The sequence below is a fragment of the Aphidius gifuensis genome, linkage group LG4 (assembly GCF_014905175.1).
Source record: "Aphidius gifuensis isolate YNYX2018 linkage group LG4, ASM1490517v1, whole genome shotgun sequence".
In the NCBI taxonomy this organism is placed as follows: domain Eukaryota; kingdom Metazoa; phylum Arthropoda; class Insecta; order Hymenoptera; family Braconidae; genus Aphidius; species Aphidius gifuensis.
This window is the reverse complement of record NC_057791.1, coordinates 19,649,624-19,665,754: the sequence shown is the minus strand read 5'-3', so window position 1 is coordinate 19,665,754 and position 16,131 is coordinate 19,649,624. Positions and strand designations below refer to the sequence as shown.

The window sequence follows — 16,131 nt, the reverse complement described above, 5'->3', positions numbered from 1 at the left end:
ACTCATGTTTATAAAATTGATAAGATCAACACAATTAAAATTGTTCATTTATATTTTTCAACAACAAAATAATTGTACAAATTAGTTCTTGAATTATTGTTGTTTTTGATATTTCAAATATAAAAATAATGAAGAAAATTATTGTGTTGATGGTGATAATGAGTTTGAAATTATTTGTTTCTGGTGTGTTTGACATCATTATTTGTTAGTTAATTAATAATAATTTATTTATATTTTTATAACAGGATTGTTGACATGTTACTATTGTCAATCTGAATCAGAATCTAGTACTTGTTTAATTGCTGATAGTCACAATACAACAGGATGTACTAAAAAATACTGTACAATTTATCGTCAAGAACTGATTGATCCACCTGGAAAATTAATAAGTTTTTCAAGATCATGTCAAGATAATCCACTTTATTTAAATGCAATTATTTATTCATTTGATGAAGGATATAAAAAATATTATCGTTCATGTAGAAAAAATTTTTGTAACAAAGGAAATGGATTAGAAAAAATAACAGACAATATTATTGCTTCATCATCAAATAGTACAATTACCATTGTTCCTGGTATTGGAAATTGTGGACAACAATTATCACAAACAATCAATATCCTCATTTTTATTTTTATTCTATCCTTGACCAAAATTATTTACTGAAAATCATAAAAGTGGAAAAATATTATAACAATTATTTATTTTATATTAAATCATTATATATAATTATTAAAAAATAAAAATATTATTATTAAACTCTATAAAATGTAAATTTAAATGTAGCAAACACTTTGTGTTATTATTTTTTTTTATGAAATATAAAAACAGCTGATTTTTGATAACAAATAATAATTGTCGATTCTTAGAAACGCATCGTTAGGCATGACGACAATCTTGTTTTACCTGTATGCGTTTGACATTTATTAAATTACTGCAAAACTGCGTGTTAAATTTATCAATAAGAAAAAATAATTTAATATTGATTATTTAACAATTAATTAAGTTATAAATATGGAGTATTCCACCAAATTGGAACAACACGAAGCATGGAAAAAAAGAGTAAATAACATTCACTTTTTAAATATTATTATTTATCAAAAATTTTACGTCACAAGTATCATGACATATACCACCTGTACTTGTTATTGTGGAATAATATAATTTTAAAAAAATGTTAATATTGTTTTAAATTATTATTTTAAAAAAAATTAATTTACATGTTATTTTGTTGCAGGCATATTTAGGGCCTCTTCCATTGAGTTTTCTACGACTTGATGGAGGCTTGACACATCAACAACAACAACTTGATGTTGATCAACAAGCAGCACTTGCATTACAACAAATGCATGCTGCACCACAAACTGTTGATCCAAGAATGGGTCGTCTAAATATCACCATAGTACAGGTAAAATTATTAAAAAGTTTTTTTTCTATCAAACATGTTACAGTGTCATGCAATATTATAAATAATTTTCAGGCAAAATTAATGAAAAATTATGGAATGACAAGAATGGATCCATATGTACGTATAAGAATTGGTCATGCAACATATGAAACTCAAACAGCAACAAATGGTGGTAAAAATCCTCATTGGAATAAAGTTATACAGTGTTGGATACCACTTGGAGTTGATCAAATATACGTTGAAATATATGACGAATGTTCAATAACAATAGACAGTTTAATTGCCTGGGGACATATTAAAATACCACCTCAAGTTATAAAACATGGTGCAACCCATGAAGACTGGTATCAACTGAGTGGTAAACAGGGTGATAATGCAGAGGGTGCTATTAATATGGTACTGAGTTATACAACAGAATGTCGACCATACATGCCAACAGCTGCACCTGTATTAATGGTACCATCATCAACATCTTCAAATGTTGTATTTGGTATGCCTGGTATTTCAAGACTTGGTAATGTTTATACTGCTCCACAATTACCTCCAGCTCAACCAATTGCCATTCCAAGTTCTTTGCCACATGCTGAAGCTGAACTTCAACAGGTAAATTTCCTGTTAATTATTCTTATCAGTTGCAATATCAAATATTTAATTTAGATTATTAAATTTTATCTATTATTTTTTAATTCAAGATTGCAGAAATGTTTCCAAACATTGATAAAGAAGTCATTAAATCAGTATACGATGCAAATGGTGGAAAAAAAGATTCAACAATAAATTCACTTTTATTAATGGTTGAATAAATTAATAATCAATCTGGGCCATAATTTTTTTTTCAATAAAAAAATTAATATTTGTATTTTATGGTAAATCAAAAGAGAACTAAATACTTTTAATTATATTGTATTTAAACCTTTAATATACGTATTATTGTAAAAAAAAAAAAAACATTAAAATATTTTCATGAAAAGATTTTTAATTTTTAAAAATCCATAAATATAGATAAATATATAACATTGTTGATAATTTTATTTAAAACATTAATTGACATTAAAACAAGAAAAAAAAAATTGTAAAATTACGAAATTGTGAAGATGTAAATTTGTAATTTTTTTTTAATTTTCAACCATATTATTCTACCCTTATTTAAACCGTAAATTGATAATGTAAAAATTTATTATAAATTTAAGTGTTTGTCCTTTTTGAATAATTTGTTTTTTTTTTTTTAAATGGAATGATATTTAATTAAAATCATTTGTGTTTTTGATGTGATTATTAAGACGACCACATGTAGAAATATGTTTCTTGCCAGTGTGGTAAATATTTAGCAATTGGCTGAGCAATATATTTTGCTAATGGTATTCTATTTGAAATACCATCAAGAAGATAATTAATTCTATTTTTGCTACAGCTATCATAAAATGGTGATCGTACTAAATACAAAAGTAAATTAATTCTTCGTTTGATTAACTCGGCATTTTCTTCTTTAGTTAATTTAGTATAATTTTTTTCTTTTGTTAAAATATGGATACTTGCTAAATCAATAGCTAATGCTGTTGTCCATGGTATCCAATTATTTTTACCTTTTACAATAAATGCTGTTAAATGAATCAATGGCTTCATGATATACAGAGTCTGCATGAAAATAAAAAAGACAAAATATTAATTTTGTTATTTAAAATAAATATTTGTTTGATCAAGTGTATTTACCTCTGCAATTATTAGACTTTGTCTAACTTCAGTTGTATCTGGTTGAGATTCATCATCTTCAGTTTTACCAAGTGGTGTCCAAAAACGTGAATTACTTGGTCCAGAATAATTGACACTTCTAACAACAGTTCCAGTACGTTTTAGACTAAAACCTTCTTTCGGTAAATCTTGGCTTTTCGATTCTTGTCGTAATTTTTCACGATTCAATGGTGCAATTGGAGGATTTTTAATTAATCTTTCTTTATTACGATGAACAAGAATTAATCTCAGCAATGCTCTAAATAATAAATAAAAAATTAAATAACCAAAGTTAACTACAATAAATAAGTTAAACTTACTTTAATGATTGTACAATAAATATAACAACCCATTTTCCAACATCTCCCCATAATTTTTGTGCTGAAACTTCAATAAGTGCTTCAGTATATTCAATAACAGTTAGCCAAATTTTTATTTGTGATTGAAACTGTGGCAATTTAAGATGTGAATATTTTGTACTGTAAATAAGACGATCATTCATCAAAATAAGTAAATTTGGCATTGAATAAATCAACTCAGATGCTAATGATGAATTTGTAAATTTTCCTAAAATAATAAACATTAAATTATTAAAAATATTTTTCAATTATTATAAATACACTATATCTATTTTTTTTTTTTTTTTTATTACCAGCAGTAAAATATGACAGACACCTGACAGCACCCTCGATATCAGCAATGACCTGGGGTTTTGATGTCACCCATTCTTTATAAGTATTTAGATAAGGTTTAACACAAGAATTTACTGATTGTATAACCATTTTAGAAATTTTTAATATTTAATATTGTTAACAGCAAATTAATGCATTCATAAAAATTTTTTTAATATTTAAAATGTAAACACTTTACTTATGTTGACATTGACATATTGTTTATTGACAAAAAATTTCTTTTATGTAAATGTTCAATGCGCATCTATATGCGCAACAACACACACACTGTACATATTTTTTTTTTTGTTATTGAGAGAAGTTAGACTGGGTCAGGTTGGGTTAGGCATTGAAAGCATGTTCAAAGGTGGATGAAATCCAGCAACGTGGTAGTTCTTTTCGGCCTGATCTTGCTAGGGTTTAGTCCTTGACGTGCAAAGAAAAAAAAAAGTGTGCAAACAATTTTTCAATTAAATTTCATCAGCCGTTAATTAAATAAAACAAAAAATATGGAGACTGTTGCAGCTGATCCTCAGTGGGTTGAAACATTTATGTCAATTTCAAAAGAAGAAGTAAGTACTGAATTATAATATTTTTCATTGTGAGTTTTTAATTGGTGTAAACATTATGGTTGTTGACTAAATTAAATAATTATTTTATTTCGTTTTATAGATCGATTCTCCAGCCAAAATATCTAAATATTTTAATTCAGATGCAGCAATCACAAAAGTACATGAAGCTATCAATGGTAATCAAAATAATCATCATAATATTACTGATGAATTCATACTGCAACAAAGAATTAAACATGATAAAAAAATTTCAAAGCAGCGTGAAATGCGTATGGCACGTTTGGATACACATCTCGTTGTGTATCCAAAACTTGAAACAAGTAAGTAATAAAAACAAATTAACAGTATAATTTTAAAACAAAAAAATTGTATAATTAAATATTTATAATTTTAATTTTTTCAGTTTGTGGAGATTGGAGAAATGATTTCATTGATTCAGGTTTTACAACATATACGTTTCGTGATTATACAAATAAATGTCATAAAAATGATCCAGATGATTTAAAATATATGATTAATCTTTGTGGATGTAATTTGACAAAGCTAAATATATATGGATATGCTTATTCTGATATAATGCCATTGATTAAGAATAATTGTACAAATCTCGAGCAACTTACGTTGATATTTAAAGAAATAGAAAGTAAAGATTTTGAAGATGTTTTTTCTAACATGTCTCATCTTAAAAGATTAACAATTTACTGGAAATGTGAAGATCCAACTTTACCAATGGCTTTGGTCGAATCAATTGAACAAGTTTGTGAAACTTTGACAACGTTTGTAATTTCATGTGAATCTAAACAAGTTTATCCTTTTGGATTACCAGATTCATCGATTGAGGTACGTAAATATAAATTTAACAACTATTAAAATAAAAAAAAAAATTATACTGTATTCTTTGTTGATAAATAATAAATAATAATAAATTATTTATCTTTCAGATATTTTCTCAAGCAAACGAAGCTTTAATGACTACAGTTGGGAATATGAAAAATCTCAAGCATTTAAAAATTCGTTGGGCTTATGGTGTTACAGATGAATTCTTGATAAATCTTGTTGATAATGCTAAGAACTTGAAACATCTATGTATAAGTGGTTCACGTATAACAGATGAGGGTATAATTGCACTTAATAAATTAAATAAATTAGAATCATTTAGTCTTGATGCAACACAATCAAGAAAAGAAAATAAGTTGATCACTGATGAGTCAATTAAAGGTTTATTAAGCAAAACAATAGTAAACTTTGACATATCGAAATGCATTCAAGTCACTAACGACTCAGTGATTGAACTTGTTAAGCATTTACCAAATATATTAACTTTGGATGTCAGGTATACACAAGTAGACTTGTCAGGTATCTTGGAAATAGCTACATGTGTAAAAAATCGTAAACACATGTTAACGATATATACTTCTTTTGAAATTAATGGTGATATTGTCCAAATATTACGTAGATCAAACGTTGTATGTAAATATGTAATAGTTACGGATTACTTGGATGAAGATTAATCTACTAATTATCATTATTATTGAGTGTATTTTTTCATGGACATGTATAGTTTAATTTTATTTAAAAAAAATATTGTTAAAACATATTAAATTTTTTCATACCAATTTAGATAACCTTGGAACTTATAGTTCAATTAATTTAATATTTATTCTAACCATAAGTTGAATTGTAATGATTTAATAAAAATAAAAAATAATATTCTCATTTGAATATACATTAAATTATTTATTATTATTATCCAGTTTTTATTTCTTGCCTTTTGTTATTTATACTAAATAAACTGATCAGGTATTCTTTCATTTACTTGATCAAAACAAACTCCAGACATTCAAGTGCTAGTCATTTAATATTTAAACAATTTTTATTTTTAATTTTAGTTATTGTTTTTAAGTTTTGAATTTTAATATTTTTTCCCGCTTAAATAATAGTCGACCATCTTTTTGCGTAACATTAGTCGACCTTAAAATTTATTATTATTATTATTTTTAATGATTATATGAAGGTGAATTCCCACGATGAAATCAAAAATTTTTTTTACGTATTCTTCTTCATTTGACAAAATAAAACGAAAATAAATAAATTATGTTTATTGATTTTTTTTTCTATTTTTATTTTTCCATGTCAATGTCATGATGAAAATTTTATTTATCATATAGATGTTAATTAATTTCCTTAATATGATTATTGTAAAAAGAGACGTGTGAAGATTATATTCGAAAAAGAAAAATTATTAAACGAATAAAATGTAATTCGAATACTCTTTGCCTCCCACTTTTCTTTTTTTTTTTTATCATCTATATATAACGGAAAATTGCTCGATAACCCCCACTCTATGCTGATTTGTTTTTTTTTTGCGCTTTTTGTTATACTTTTGCGGAGAGACGATAGAAACAAACTGCCTGAATGACAGTAACGCCAGACGACGTACTTCTCTTCGAAGTGTAACACCACGTCTTTTTAGTTATTTTTTTTTGTTTTGATATTGTTATTGTTTGACATTCGACAAAGCTCTTTGTTAGTTTAACAATAAAATTATAATATAAACAATTTGTTTTATTAATTTTATTTAAAAACAAAAATTAAAAGCAGAATGTCTTCACTTGGACAAGTTGTAAGTTTTCGAAATTAATATTTCTTTTTATTTCTATCCTAAAAATATTTATAATTATAATTTAGATGTTTTTTTAAATTATTCCTTTTGTTTAAAACAAAGTAAATATATATTTATATTTTAAAAAAATTTAATTTACAATGGAAATTTATTTTTAAGAAATTTTTTTTTTTATTATTTTAAATTACTATTTCTATATAAATTTAATTTTTTTTTTCTCTGATAAAATTATCAAGAGAATTATGTGATAAGAATTTCGAAATTGTAGTTATCAATATTTTTTAAAAGTAATTATTATTAATGAAAAATTACAAATTATTTAATTTATTTTTCAGTTGAAAAGTATTGGACCAAAATTAGTGCCATTTTTTAAAACATCATGTATTTATTTTGTTTTGATGGCTGAGCAGCCATCATTATTAACAGCCTGTATTAAATGTTTGCCAATAATCAGTCTTATCATGTTTGTATTTTTACATGGTATGAGTCTTTCCAAAGAGTAAGTAAATCAACTCAAAACAATAAATATAAAGCTATCAATAAATTCATAACAAATTCATTTTTAAATAAATATTGTTTTTTTTTTTTTATTTAGGCATACATTTTCACGAAGGATTGTTGCTGGTCTTGTATTTAGTTGTTTTGGTGATGCTTTAATAATCTGGCCAAACCTGTTCCTTGGAGGTATGGCAATGTTTGCCATTGCTCAAATAATGTATATCAGTGCATTTGGATTTAAACCATTAAATCCAAAAATAGGAGCAATTATATTTGCTCTTGCGACAATAGGTATTATTTATAATAATTAATTAAATTTTTTATTAGATATTACTATCTATTTTCTAAATATTTATATTTCTTTTAGTTACTTACATTTTGATGCCAGGACTCAATGGAGTACTTGCAATTGGTGTGCCAATTTATATATCCTTGCTTGGAGGAATGACATGGAGGGCTATTTCTCAAGTGCAACTATCAAAAGTAAATTAACTTAATAAAAATATACTTAAAATGTATTTTAAAAATATATAACAATCTAATTTAAATTATTATTTTTATCATCTCCAGGAGAATGGAATGAAATGGACAAAACTTTGCAGTTGCATTGGTGGAATATTATTTCTAATATCAGATACAATACTTGGTTTTCATCATTTCTATCATCCAATTCCTTACTCAGCGGTAATTAATAATAAATATATTATTTATACAATTTAATAAATCATACTAATATTATTTATTTTAATTTTTAAGGTGTCAATAATGCTGACCTACTATGCAGCACAATTGGGAATTGCTCTAAGTACTGTCAACTCAAAAAATAACAATATAAATAAACAAGTTAATGTTAAATAATTAAATAATTTTTTAAAATAATAATTTAAATTTTATCTTATTAGAAAAATTTATAATAATATTTATTTTTAATTTGATTCATCTAGCGTCATTTACCATTAGCACTGCCATAATTTTTAGAAACGAAAAAATAATAATCAGTATTTAATGTTTTTACATTGACGTTAGATTAGAGTCATGAATGAGACTGACAAAAAGGTACTTTGATAAATATGGAAAAAAACAAATGATATAAAATAAATATCTTTGTATGATATTTATTAATTAAATGGGAAAAATATGTTCAAATTAATTAATTCAACGTGGAATTAAATTTTATGTATATTAAAATAATTTCGAATTATTGTATATAATAATGATATGCTGATTGAGTTGAGTGAATAACCCCCGGTACTTGAGGAAATAAATTATCTTTGTCGGTTTATCATGAGCAGTAAATTGTTTAAAAAAAAAAAACGAATCATCTAGTTATAAATATAGCAAGACTAAAATGACCTTGAGGAATTTAAATAAAAGAAAATTTTAAATTTCGTTAATTTGTAGAAATTTTTATAAATTAAAATGAATTAGTCATGAATAAAGTTGAATAATACTGTTTGATATATAAAAAACAATTAAATAAATTGTTGACAATTAAAATTTCTTGAATATAAATTTTGCAAAACACAATTGAGATTAAAAAAAAAAAGTTGTTGATTTAATGGTTCATCGATCTCCGATAAATTTCAATTCAGTTGTTAAAATATTATTAGTATATTTTTTTCGTTCAATTTGTTCGTGACATTCTTCTTGCAGTTTAATCATTTTATTAATCAACAATTTAATGGTAAATTTGCATGTTAAACAAATAAAAAAAATATGGTAAACTTGATGTGACCTTGGGATCTATTTTATCCAGATGAAAAGCTATTATTTGTGATAAACTGCAGAGGGGTAGCGTGACTATAAAATCATAGACAATTTTAAAGGCCTCACCTTGAATTGATAATAGGCATTGTTTTTTTTCCTGATAGTAATTTTTCAGTATGTATATAATTTTAATTGAAAGACAAAAAAAAACTGGGATTTATTATTTCAAGCAGATGAATTTAAATTTACGAAATTGAATAATTTATTTAGAAAAATTGTCATTGCATGTTTTTTAAATTAAATGATTAGATTAAAGAAAAAATTAATTAAATTGTAAATTGATATTTACAAGTTTAGTAAAAAAGAAAAATAGCTTGTAATTTAAATATCTGTGTTAAAAAAAATTACTAGAGTTGTTATAAATTAAGTGTATGGAAATTTGTTAATAAAAAAAAATGTTTTTTTCTGTTAAATAAATATATTATTCATGTAATTTATAAACTAGTTATAAAAAAAATATAAATATTACAAGGAATAATAATAATACTGTATTTAGATAAGAAAAAAAAAAAAAGATTTACCTTACAAAAAAAAAATTGCCGCATAATTTTGTGTATGAAGTTAATGTAAAAAAACAATTATTTACAATAATTATTTACAATAAATCAACACACTATGCTTTTTTGATTTTCTTTGCTGGTTGTTTAGAATTTGTTTTTGTACGTTTTGTTGATGTGCTTGAACAGCTTGGAGTATCTTCAATAGCTTCAATATCTTTATCTTTTGTACCAGCAAAATCATATTTTTCAGCAAGATGTTCACGTATTAATAATCCTCTAATGAGCTTTCTCCAATTACCCCATATTCTTTTTTCTCTTTTTTCATTGGCTCTTTTTTCAGCTTCAATTTGTTCTTCATCCCAGGCCTGTCTCAATGTCTCTTCAAATTCTTCACAAACAACAAAACCCTCAAATGCTGGTAATGCACCACGACAACCAAAATTAAAACCAACAACTGCTGGTGAACAATCAATACCAAGTTTTCTAGCAACTTTATTTAATCCTGGAACTGTAACAAAAACAAAAAACAAAATCCATTAGCTTTTAATTTATTCCTACACAATTTATATTATTATTTTTTCTCTTTTTATTGTGTCAATTGATTTTCTACAACTATCATGAATAATTAATAAATAATGGCTCATGTCTATAATTAGAGAAAATCAATTAAAAAAAAAAAATAAAAACAACAAAAACTTACGATCAATATGAACAGTTCCTTTTGGTAACATACTTTGTTGAAATAAATCAACATTACCATACTCATTACGTGGTACTTTACCATCTTTGGCCTCTGGTGGAACATATGGTGATGTTTGCCATTGCCCAAATAATTCCAGTGGCAAATCTGATACACGTTGTCCAGTCATTTTATCATATTTTGGCATTGCTTTAACAATTTTATATGGTTCTTGTTTTGGTTTAACAACACGTGCTTGTTTTGTCCAAGTTTCACGTGAACGTAATGTATGTACACAATGACGTGAATAAATAGCATCACCAGTTTTTAAATAACCAAGTGGTACACAATCTGGTGGATATAGTGCTTCAAATTTTAATAAATGTTTTTGAATAACATAAAGAGGATGACCTTTACATTCACTCAGTGTTGTTGGTAATGGTTGTTCTAATTCTTTTTGTAATAACATTTCATCTTCAGCAATTGATATTGTATCACGACGTTCCCAATATGGTGACAGACTTTCTGACCACCAGGTATCATCAATACGTTTTTTTCTTGTTGATGTCAACCAGTGGGGAGCATAACGTCTTGTTAAATCTTTTATATAACCCAATGAATTAAAGCCAATTATATACAAAACTGGTACTGGTATTTTTTTCTGTTAAAAATAAATAAGAATTAAATATTTTAAAAGGTTTCCATTTGTGTATTATAGATTTTTTGTTTTACTTACATAAATTTCAGAAACACAATGGATTTTTCCATCTGGCACACTGACACTTATCCAATTTTCTTCAGACTCAACGTAAACTTCAACCCACATGTAACGTGAATCTCTGACATCAAATTTTTCCATAAAACCTTGACTGTCTTCTTCATCATCACTTGAAAATATTCTTCTATCAACACTTGATCTTCTTGAATTTTTTTTAATACTTTCAATTATTTTATTTGGCTTTTTTATTGTGGGTTTTATTTCTTTTACATCTTCATCAGATGATGAATCACCAGAATCACTCATAATACTTATGCTATTATTTAAATTTGTATTTTTTTTTTCTGCTATTTTTTCAACATCAGGTTCTTTATTTTTATCATCATCATTTGTTTTTTTATTTGTATTTTTTTTAGATGTTTTTGTAGCTTTTGGAAGTTGAATTGCTTTTGATCTTAGCTGTCGTACTTTTGGTGGACTTTTAATATCATCATCATCATCATCATCATCATCAGATTCATCTTTTTTAGTTGGTATTTTTTTAACAATTTTATCAATGTCTTTGATTGATTTTTTATTTTTATTATCAACTGGTCGACTGAATCTAGAACGAAGTAATTCAACAGCTTTTTGTTTAGCTTCTTCCTTAGCTGAACGATCACGTTGTTGGCTATTTTCAGGTACAATTTTACCATTTGATTTTTTAGAATTATCATTTTTTAAATCCTTGCTTTTTTTTGTATGTAATTTTTTTTTTTTATCCTTTGATTTATCAGCATCTTCTTGTTTTTTATTAGAACTAAATAATTGTTCTCTTCGTAGCTTCATTGGTGGAGGACATAGTGAAATAACAAGCCTGCAGTTAATTCCAATACCTCTTAATGTTGCAATATAAACAAGTACCAGCTCTCTATAATTATGTACAACTTTTTTATTTAATCTATCAAGCAACATGTCACTTGTTATTGGTACTTCTTCTTTGTTAAATTCAATTTTCATTAATTTCTTAAACCACTTTGTATATTGCTCAAGATATTTCAAGTCAATTCTACCATCAGGACATATTGCTATTGGTACCAGGCTCATTGCTGATCCAAGAACATTTGGATCATTTATTTGACGATTAACATGAAATCCATGTGATAGCCAGCCCAGCAAGCCAACTTTGTGAATATACAGCTGATTTTTTCTGAGTCTTTGATTCATTTTTTTAATTAATTCAGCTTCAAAATCATTAGCTTTATTCTTCTTTCGTCTGTTGAACATTAACTCAGTACCTGAAATTGAAATTAATTTAATTATCAACTGATAAATTTGTATAATAATTTAAATAAATATGTAAATAAATATACCTGGCAAGATGATGTTGACACCTTCTTTGGGAATTACATACTCATCTGTTGCTGCTGTTGTTGATGATGATGATGGCTCATCTTGGCTTGTACTTGGAGTTGCACTTGTACTATTTTCATTATTAGAACAACTTTTATAATTTCCAAGACTTCCACTCTCTGTTTGACGTAACAAATCACTGATTTCATTATCTATACTTTTTCTCTGTTGTTTTTTTGGTGATGATGATGATGTTTGTTTTTTTTCTTCCCCATCTTTTGCAAATGATGCATACCTATCAGCATCAGCATTAACTTTTTCCAAATTTCTCATCACCTCAGCAAGTAAATCTGCTGAACTTTTTTGTTTTTCTTCCTCTTCTTGTTCATCTTCATCATCATCAGAATCAGAATCACTTGATACTATTCGTCTTTTAGATTTTTTTACTGGTGGGTTAGAATTTTTTTCAACTGGTGAATTAAAAAATGTACTGTTTAAATTTATTTTATCTGGTGATACCAAAAAATCATCACTACTGTCTGAACTGTCATCATCTGATGATACCATTTTGATATTTTTTATTGTTATTTAATTTTGAATAATTGTGTATTTTTATTATTGTAATTGTTTATTTATTAATAAAAATTTTTGACGTAAATATTCAACCAATGCGCAGGTACACGCGCAGCAACGCACATTTATTTTTTTTTTTTTTTATCTGAAATGAGAAAAAAAGCGCCAGTTTAATTACAACATGTTGCCATCTCTGAGAGAATCAACGAGTCAAAACTGGTCAAAACTTGATGATAAAAAAAAAAAAATAATACCCACGTGTTACAACCTAACCCCTAAAAAATAAAAAAATAAAAGTCAATATTGTGTTGAGGCTTTTGTTGATTAAAAATTGTTGTTTAACTAAAAAAAAAGTTATTAAATAAGCTAAAAAAATGGTGGTCAGTGATAGTGACAGTGATGATTCAATGACAAAAACAACTGAAATGAACACAGTGATAAATAAATCTGGTGTATATATTAAAGGAAAAGAAATAAATGATACACCAAAACCAAAAAGTAGAAAATCAGTTTTAATAAATGAATCATTATTAGCCAGTACACCAGTACAGAATGGAAAAAAAATACGTAAAAGTATATTAAAAAAACCAGATGAATCAAGAATAAATGAGGATGATTTAAATACAAGTAACAATTTAATAAATTCACCATCAATCATTATTTCACAATCAGCATCACCAACAAATATTTTAAAATCACCACAAATAAATACTGAAGAAAAAATAACAAAAAATAAAACATTATCAAGACCACATAATCTTGAAGATTTTTTTTACAATGAAGATTTAGAAGTTGAAAATAAATTACCAACATATACAATTGATGATGTTGATAAAGATGATGAACTTTGGATTATGGAAATACCAAAAACAATTGATGTTAACCAATTAATTGGACAAGTTATAATATTTGGTGATAAAACAACATTAAAATTAGATAATGGAAAAAAATATCATGGTCATACAGAAAATAATGATGAACTTAAAAAAATGACATGTGTATTTTCTGCTGGACAATCAACAAATGAATATGTTAATGCAAGTTTATGTCCATCTGGTACAGTTACACTCAGAAGAAAATTATCAGCTAAAAAAACATCACAAGACATGGAATAATTATTTAAATAATAATTTTAATATTTTCAATGACATTCTACATAATTGTAAACAATATTTTAAAAAATATTTCAATAAATCATCATTTTTTTTTAAATTTATTTTTATTTTCTTTCATAAAAATCTAAATGTAACTCACGTTTTTTTATATTTTATATTTTCAGTTTGATATTATACACATGGTACACAGGATTAAAGTAAAAAAAAAAAAAAAATTACGTGTCACATGTTGAGCATCAATTCACCATGGTTCATTAAAAAATAAATATTGCAGAAATATAATGTCGAACAACCCCAAACTTTATTAAAGCCATAAGTTCCAATAAATTCACCCTAAATTTTATTTTTTAATAATGAAAATAATTTTTTTTTATCATCTACAAGCTTTAATTAGAATATTTTTTAAAATTTTATATAAAATTATTGTTGTTTTTATTTATTTATCAGTGCATCAAATGACCAAGATAAGATAGGCGTGAGGGTGACTGAATAAATCTTTAGTTACAGTTTCATATGAACATAAAAATTATCTGAATTGATCAAAGTATTCAACAAATATTTAAGCTTATCATCAATAAAATATAAATAAATAAATGACACACAGTGATGCTATTTTATTGTGAGTCATTTATCCTTTTGTCTGTCCCCCTTGTAAATTTTTTTTTTTTTTCTAGTATGATATTTTTCTGGTTCCCTACAAAGTTCAATTCATTTTCTTATCCCTAAAGTCACTCACTCCCTTCTCAATTTTTATCTAATACATAAAATAGTATTACCATGTTAAACTTGCAAAGAGCATTCATCCCCCTTTGTTACAATTTACTATTAAACAATCCCCCTTTTTACTCCTACACAATCAAATACACTTGGCTGGGGATAAATGCATTTTTTTTTTTGTCATGCATCATGGATATATATTTACACGGTTGAGATTGGAAAAGTCAGTCTTCATGGTGAAGATGAAAATATAAAAAAAAAGAAAACTAATTTTATGGAGGGTTGAAGGGATAAAGTATCTTGTCGTTTGGGTCAAGATGAAATTTAGGGTAATTTAAACAAGGGGTAACTACTAGATATATATGATGATACATGAGATCATAGTTTTAAGGGTGGTTATAAAATTAGGGCTTGATAATTTTACTTGCATTTTTTTTTATTATATAAAAATACTTTCACTTTTACTTTGAATTAGCTGCAGCGTTTATTTAATTTAAAAAAATTTATACAAAATATATTTTTGTGAATTTATTAAATTTCGAAATGGAATTTCTATCGCAATAATATAATATAAAACTTCTTCGTTACTACGAGTAGTATTTTTTTTCTACAGCCAAATGTAAGAAAGTATTTGCTTGGAAATTTAATAGAATATCTTAAGAATACTAATTGAAAATTTGATCAATTAAATTTCTGGGTGAATATAATTTTTTTAGAGATAGAAAATATTTAACGTGAAATCAATGATCCTTTTTTTTCTCGTCTAGGCTGGTCTAGACTTTGAGTGGGTACCAAAATCTATCAGAAAGAGCCTGTGGCGGTCTCTGCAATAATAAAATATTCCATTCGTGATTTTCGTTCTATCCAAAAGCAGATATAAGAGAGCTTCAAGTTAATTTTTTCTACCTGGAAATAACTTTCGCGATTTGTGTAATTTTTTTAAACATATATTAAATATCCATAATTACATAAATAAATAATAGGATAATAGTATTGAATTGATTTTTGTGATTTTCATAATTAAATGTAGTATATTCATGTACAGTTTCAATCAAAATTGAAATAATAATTATTGTGTATTTCAAATAGTTGATAACCAGAAGTAAATTGATTCATAACTGTTACAGATGTACGAGTTTATTCACGATAATATTAATTGAATTATACAAAAAATATCGAGCCTTTAAATTATAATTATAAAGAAAAAATTCTTATTTATTTATTGGAAATAT

At 25.6% G+C, this 16,131-nt stretch overlaps 7 protein-coding genes across 7 annotated transcripts; 5 read left to right on the top strand and 2 right to left on the bottom strand.

Annotated features, from left to right (window-relative positions):
* Positions 1–37: 37 nt before the first annotated feature.
* LOC122855519 lies at positions 38–847 on the top strand. Its single transcript, XM_044156948.1, has 2 exons — positions 38–183; positions 246–847. The coding sequence occupies exons 1-2, from the start codon at positions 129–131 to the stop codon at positions 662–664; spliced, it is 474 nt and encodes a 157-aa protein (XP_044012883.1). The 5' UTR covers positions 38–128; the 3' UTR covers positions 665–847.
* Positions 848–863: 16 nt separating this feature from the next.
* LOC122855516 (toll-interacting protein A-like) lies at positions 864–2,507 on the top strand. Its single transcript, XM_044156945.1, has 4 exons — positions 864–1,060; positions 1,236–1,406; positions 1,479–2,009; positions 2,099–2,507. Exons 1-4 carry the CDS (start codon positions 1,013–1,015, stop codon positions 2,207–2,209), a joined length of 861 nt encoding a protein of 286 aa, XP_044012880.1. The 5' UTR covers positions 864–1,012; the 3' UTR covers positions 2,210–2,507.
* Positions 2,508–2,598: 91 nt separating this feature from the next.
* On the bottom strand, positions 2,599–4,097 carry LOC122855515 (peroxisomal membrane protein PEX16-like). The gene is made up of 4 exons (XM_044156944.1): positions 3,787–4,097; positions 3,455–3,701; positions 3,117–3,393; positions 2,599–3,041 (listed from the first exon to the last, which is right to left on the bottom strand). The coding sequence occupies exons 1-4, from the start codon at positions 3,914–3,916 to the stop codon at positions 2,682–2,684; spliced, it is 1,014 nt and encodes a 337-aa protein (XP_044012879.1). The 5' UTR covers positions 3,917–4,097; the 3' UTR covers positions 2,599–2,681.
* A 57-nt stretch (positions 4,098–4,154) lies between these two features.
* LOC122854029 lies at positions 4,155–5,961 on the top strand. The gene is made up of 4 exons (XM_044154440.1): positions 4,155–4,377; positions 4,478–4,697; positions 4,781–5,217; positions 5,319–5,961. The coding sequence occupies exons 1-4, from the start codon at positions 4,315–4,317 to the stop codon at positions 5,886–5,888; spliced, it is 1,290 nt and encodes a 429-aa protein (XP_044010375.1). The 5' UTR covers positions 4,155–4,314; the 3' UTR covers positions 5,889–5,961.
* Positions 5,962–6,754: 793 nt separating this feature from the next.
* LOC122855517 (lysoplasmalogenase-like protein TMEM86A) lies at positions 6,755–9,892 on the top strand. Its single transcript, XM_044156946.1, has 6 exons — positions 6,755–7,000; positions 7,336–7,499; positions 7,596–7,789; positions 7,866–7,981; positions 8,069–8,182; positions 8,255–9,892. Exons 1-6 carry the CDS (start codon positions 6,980–6,982, stop codon positions 8,354–8,356), a joined length of 711 nt encoding a protein of 236 aa, XP_044012881.1. The 5' UTR covers positions 6,755–6,979; the 3' UTR covers positions 8,357–9,892.
* On the bottom strand, positions 9,601–13,171 carry LOC122855511 (DNA repair protein complementing XP-C cells homolog). Its single transcript, XM_044156938.1, has 4 exons — positions 12,515–13,171; positions 11,181–12,439; positions 10,466–11,105; positions 9,601–10,273 (listed from the first exon to the last, which is right to left on the bottom strand). The coding sequence occupies exons 1-4, from the start codon at positions 13,059–13,061 to the stop codon at positions 9,879–9,881; spliced, it is 2,841 nt and encodes a 946-aa protein (XP_044012873.1). The 5' UTR covers positions 13,062–13,171; the 3' UTR covers positions 9,601–9,878.
* Positions 13,172–13,318: 147 nt separating this feature from the next.
* LOC122855510 lies at positions 13,319–14,229 on the top strand. Its single transcript, XM_044156937.1, has one exon. The coding sequence runs from the start codon at positions 13,442–13,444 to the stop codon at positions 14,180–14,182; it is 741 nt and encodes a 246-aa protein (XP_044012872.1). The 5' UTR covers positions 13,319–13,441; the 3' UTR covers positions 14,183–14,229.
* The last annotated feature ends 1,902 nt before the right edge of the window (positions 14,230–16,131 follow it).

Excerpts from the sequence above, each read along its gene's own strand:
- LOC122855516 (XM_044156945.1), top strand. The coding sequence starts at position 1,013 with ATGGAGTATTCCACCAAATTGGAACAACACGAAGCATGGAAAAAAAGA. Across the intron at positions 1,061-1,235 it reads ACGAAGCATGGAAAAAAAGA|GCATATTTAGGGCCTCTTCC; the intron begins GTAAATAACATT and ends ATTTTGTTGCAG. Across the intron at positions 2,010-2,098 it reads CTGAAGCTGAACTTCAACAG|ATTGCAGAAATGTTTCCAAA; the intron begins GTAAATTTCCTG and ends TTTTAATTCAAG.
- LOC122855510 (XM_044156937.1), top strand. The coding sequence starts at position 13,442 with ATGGTGGTCAGTGATAGTGACAGTGATGATTCAATGACAAAAACAACT.
- LOC122855515 (XM_044156944.1), bottom strand. The coding sequence starts at position 3,916 with ATGGTTATACAATCAGTAAATTCTTGTGTTAAACCTTATCTAAATACT. Across the intron at positions 3,702-3,786 it reads TCTGTCATATTTTACTGCTG|GAAAATTTACAAATTCATCA; the intron begins GTAATAAAAAAA and ends TTATTATTTTAG. Across the intron at positions 3,042-3,116 it reads AAAGTCTAATAATTGCAGAG|ACTCTGTATATCATGAAGCC; the intron begins GTAAATACACTT and ends ATTTTCATGCAG.
- LOC122855517 (XM_044156946.1), top strand. The coding sequence starts at position 6,980 with ATGTCTTCACTTGGACAAGTT. Across the intron at positions 7,001-7,335 it reads TGTCTTCACTTGGACAAGTT|TTGAAAAGTATTGGACCAAA; the intron begins GTAAGTTTTCGA and ends TTTATTTTTCAG. Across the intron at positions 7,500-7,595 it reads GGTATGAGTCTTTCCAAAGA|GCATACATTTTCACGAAGGA; the intron begins GTAAGTAAATCA and ends TTTTTTATTTAG.
- LOC122855519 (XM_044156948.1), top strand. The coding sequence starts at position 129 with ATGAAGAAAATTATTGTGTTGATGGTGATAATGAGTTTGAAATTATTT. Across the intron at positions 184-245 it reads TTTGAAATTATTTGTTTCTG|GATTGTTGACATGTTACTAT; the intron begins GTGTGTTTGACA and ends TTTTTATAACAG.
- LOC122855511 (XM_044156938.1), bottom strand. The coding sequence starts at position 13,061 with ATGGTATCATCAGATGATGACAGTTCAGACAGTAGTGATGATTTTTTG. Across the intron at positions 12,440-12,514 it reads TGTCAACATCATCTTGCCAG|GTACTGAGTTAATGTTCAAC; the intron begins GTATATTTATTT and ends TTTCAATTTCAG. Across the intron at positions 11,106-11,180 it reads ATTGTGTTTCTGAAATTTAT|AAAAAAATACCAGTACCAGT; the intron begins GTAAGTAAAACA and ends TATTTTTAACAG.
- LOC122854029 (XM_044154440.1), top strand. The coding sequence starts at position 4,315 with ATGGAGACTGTTGCAGCTGATCCTCAGTGGGTTGAAACATTTATGTCA. Across the intron at positions 4,378-4,477 it reads TGTCAATTTCAAAAGAAGAA|ATCGATTCTCCAGCCAAAAT; the intron begins GTAAGTACTGAA and ends TTCGTTTTATAG. Across the intron at positions 5,218-5,318 it reads TACCAGATTCATCGATTGAG|ATATTTTCTCAAGCAAACGA; the intron begins GTACGTAAATAT and ends TTTATCTTTCAG.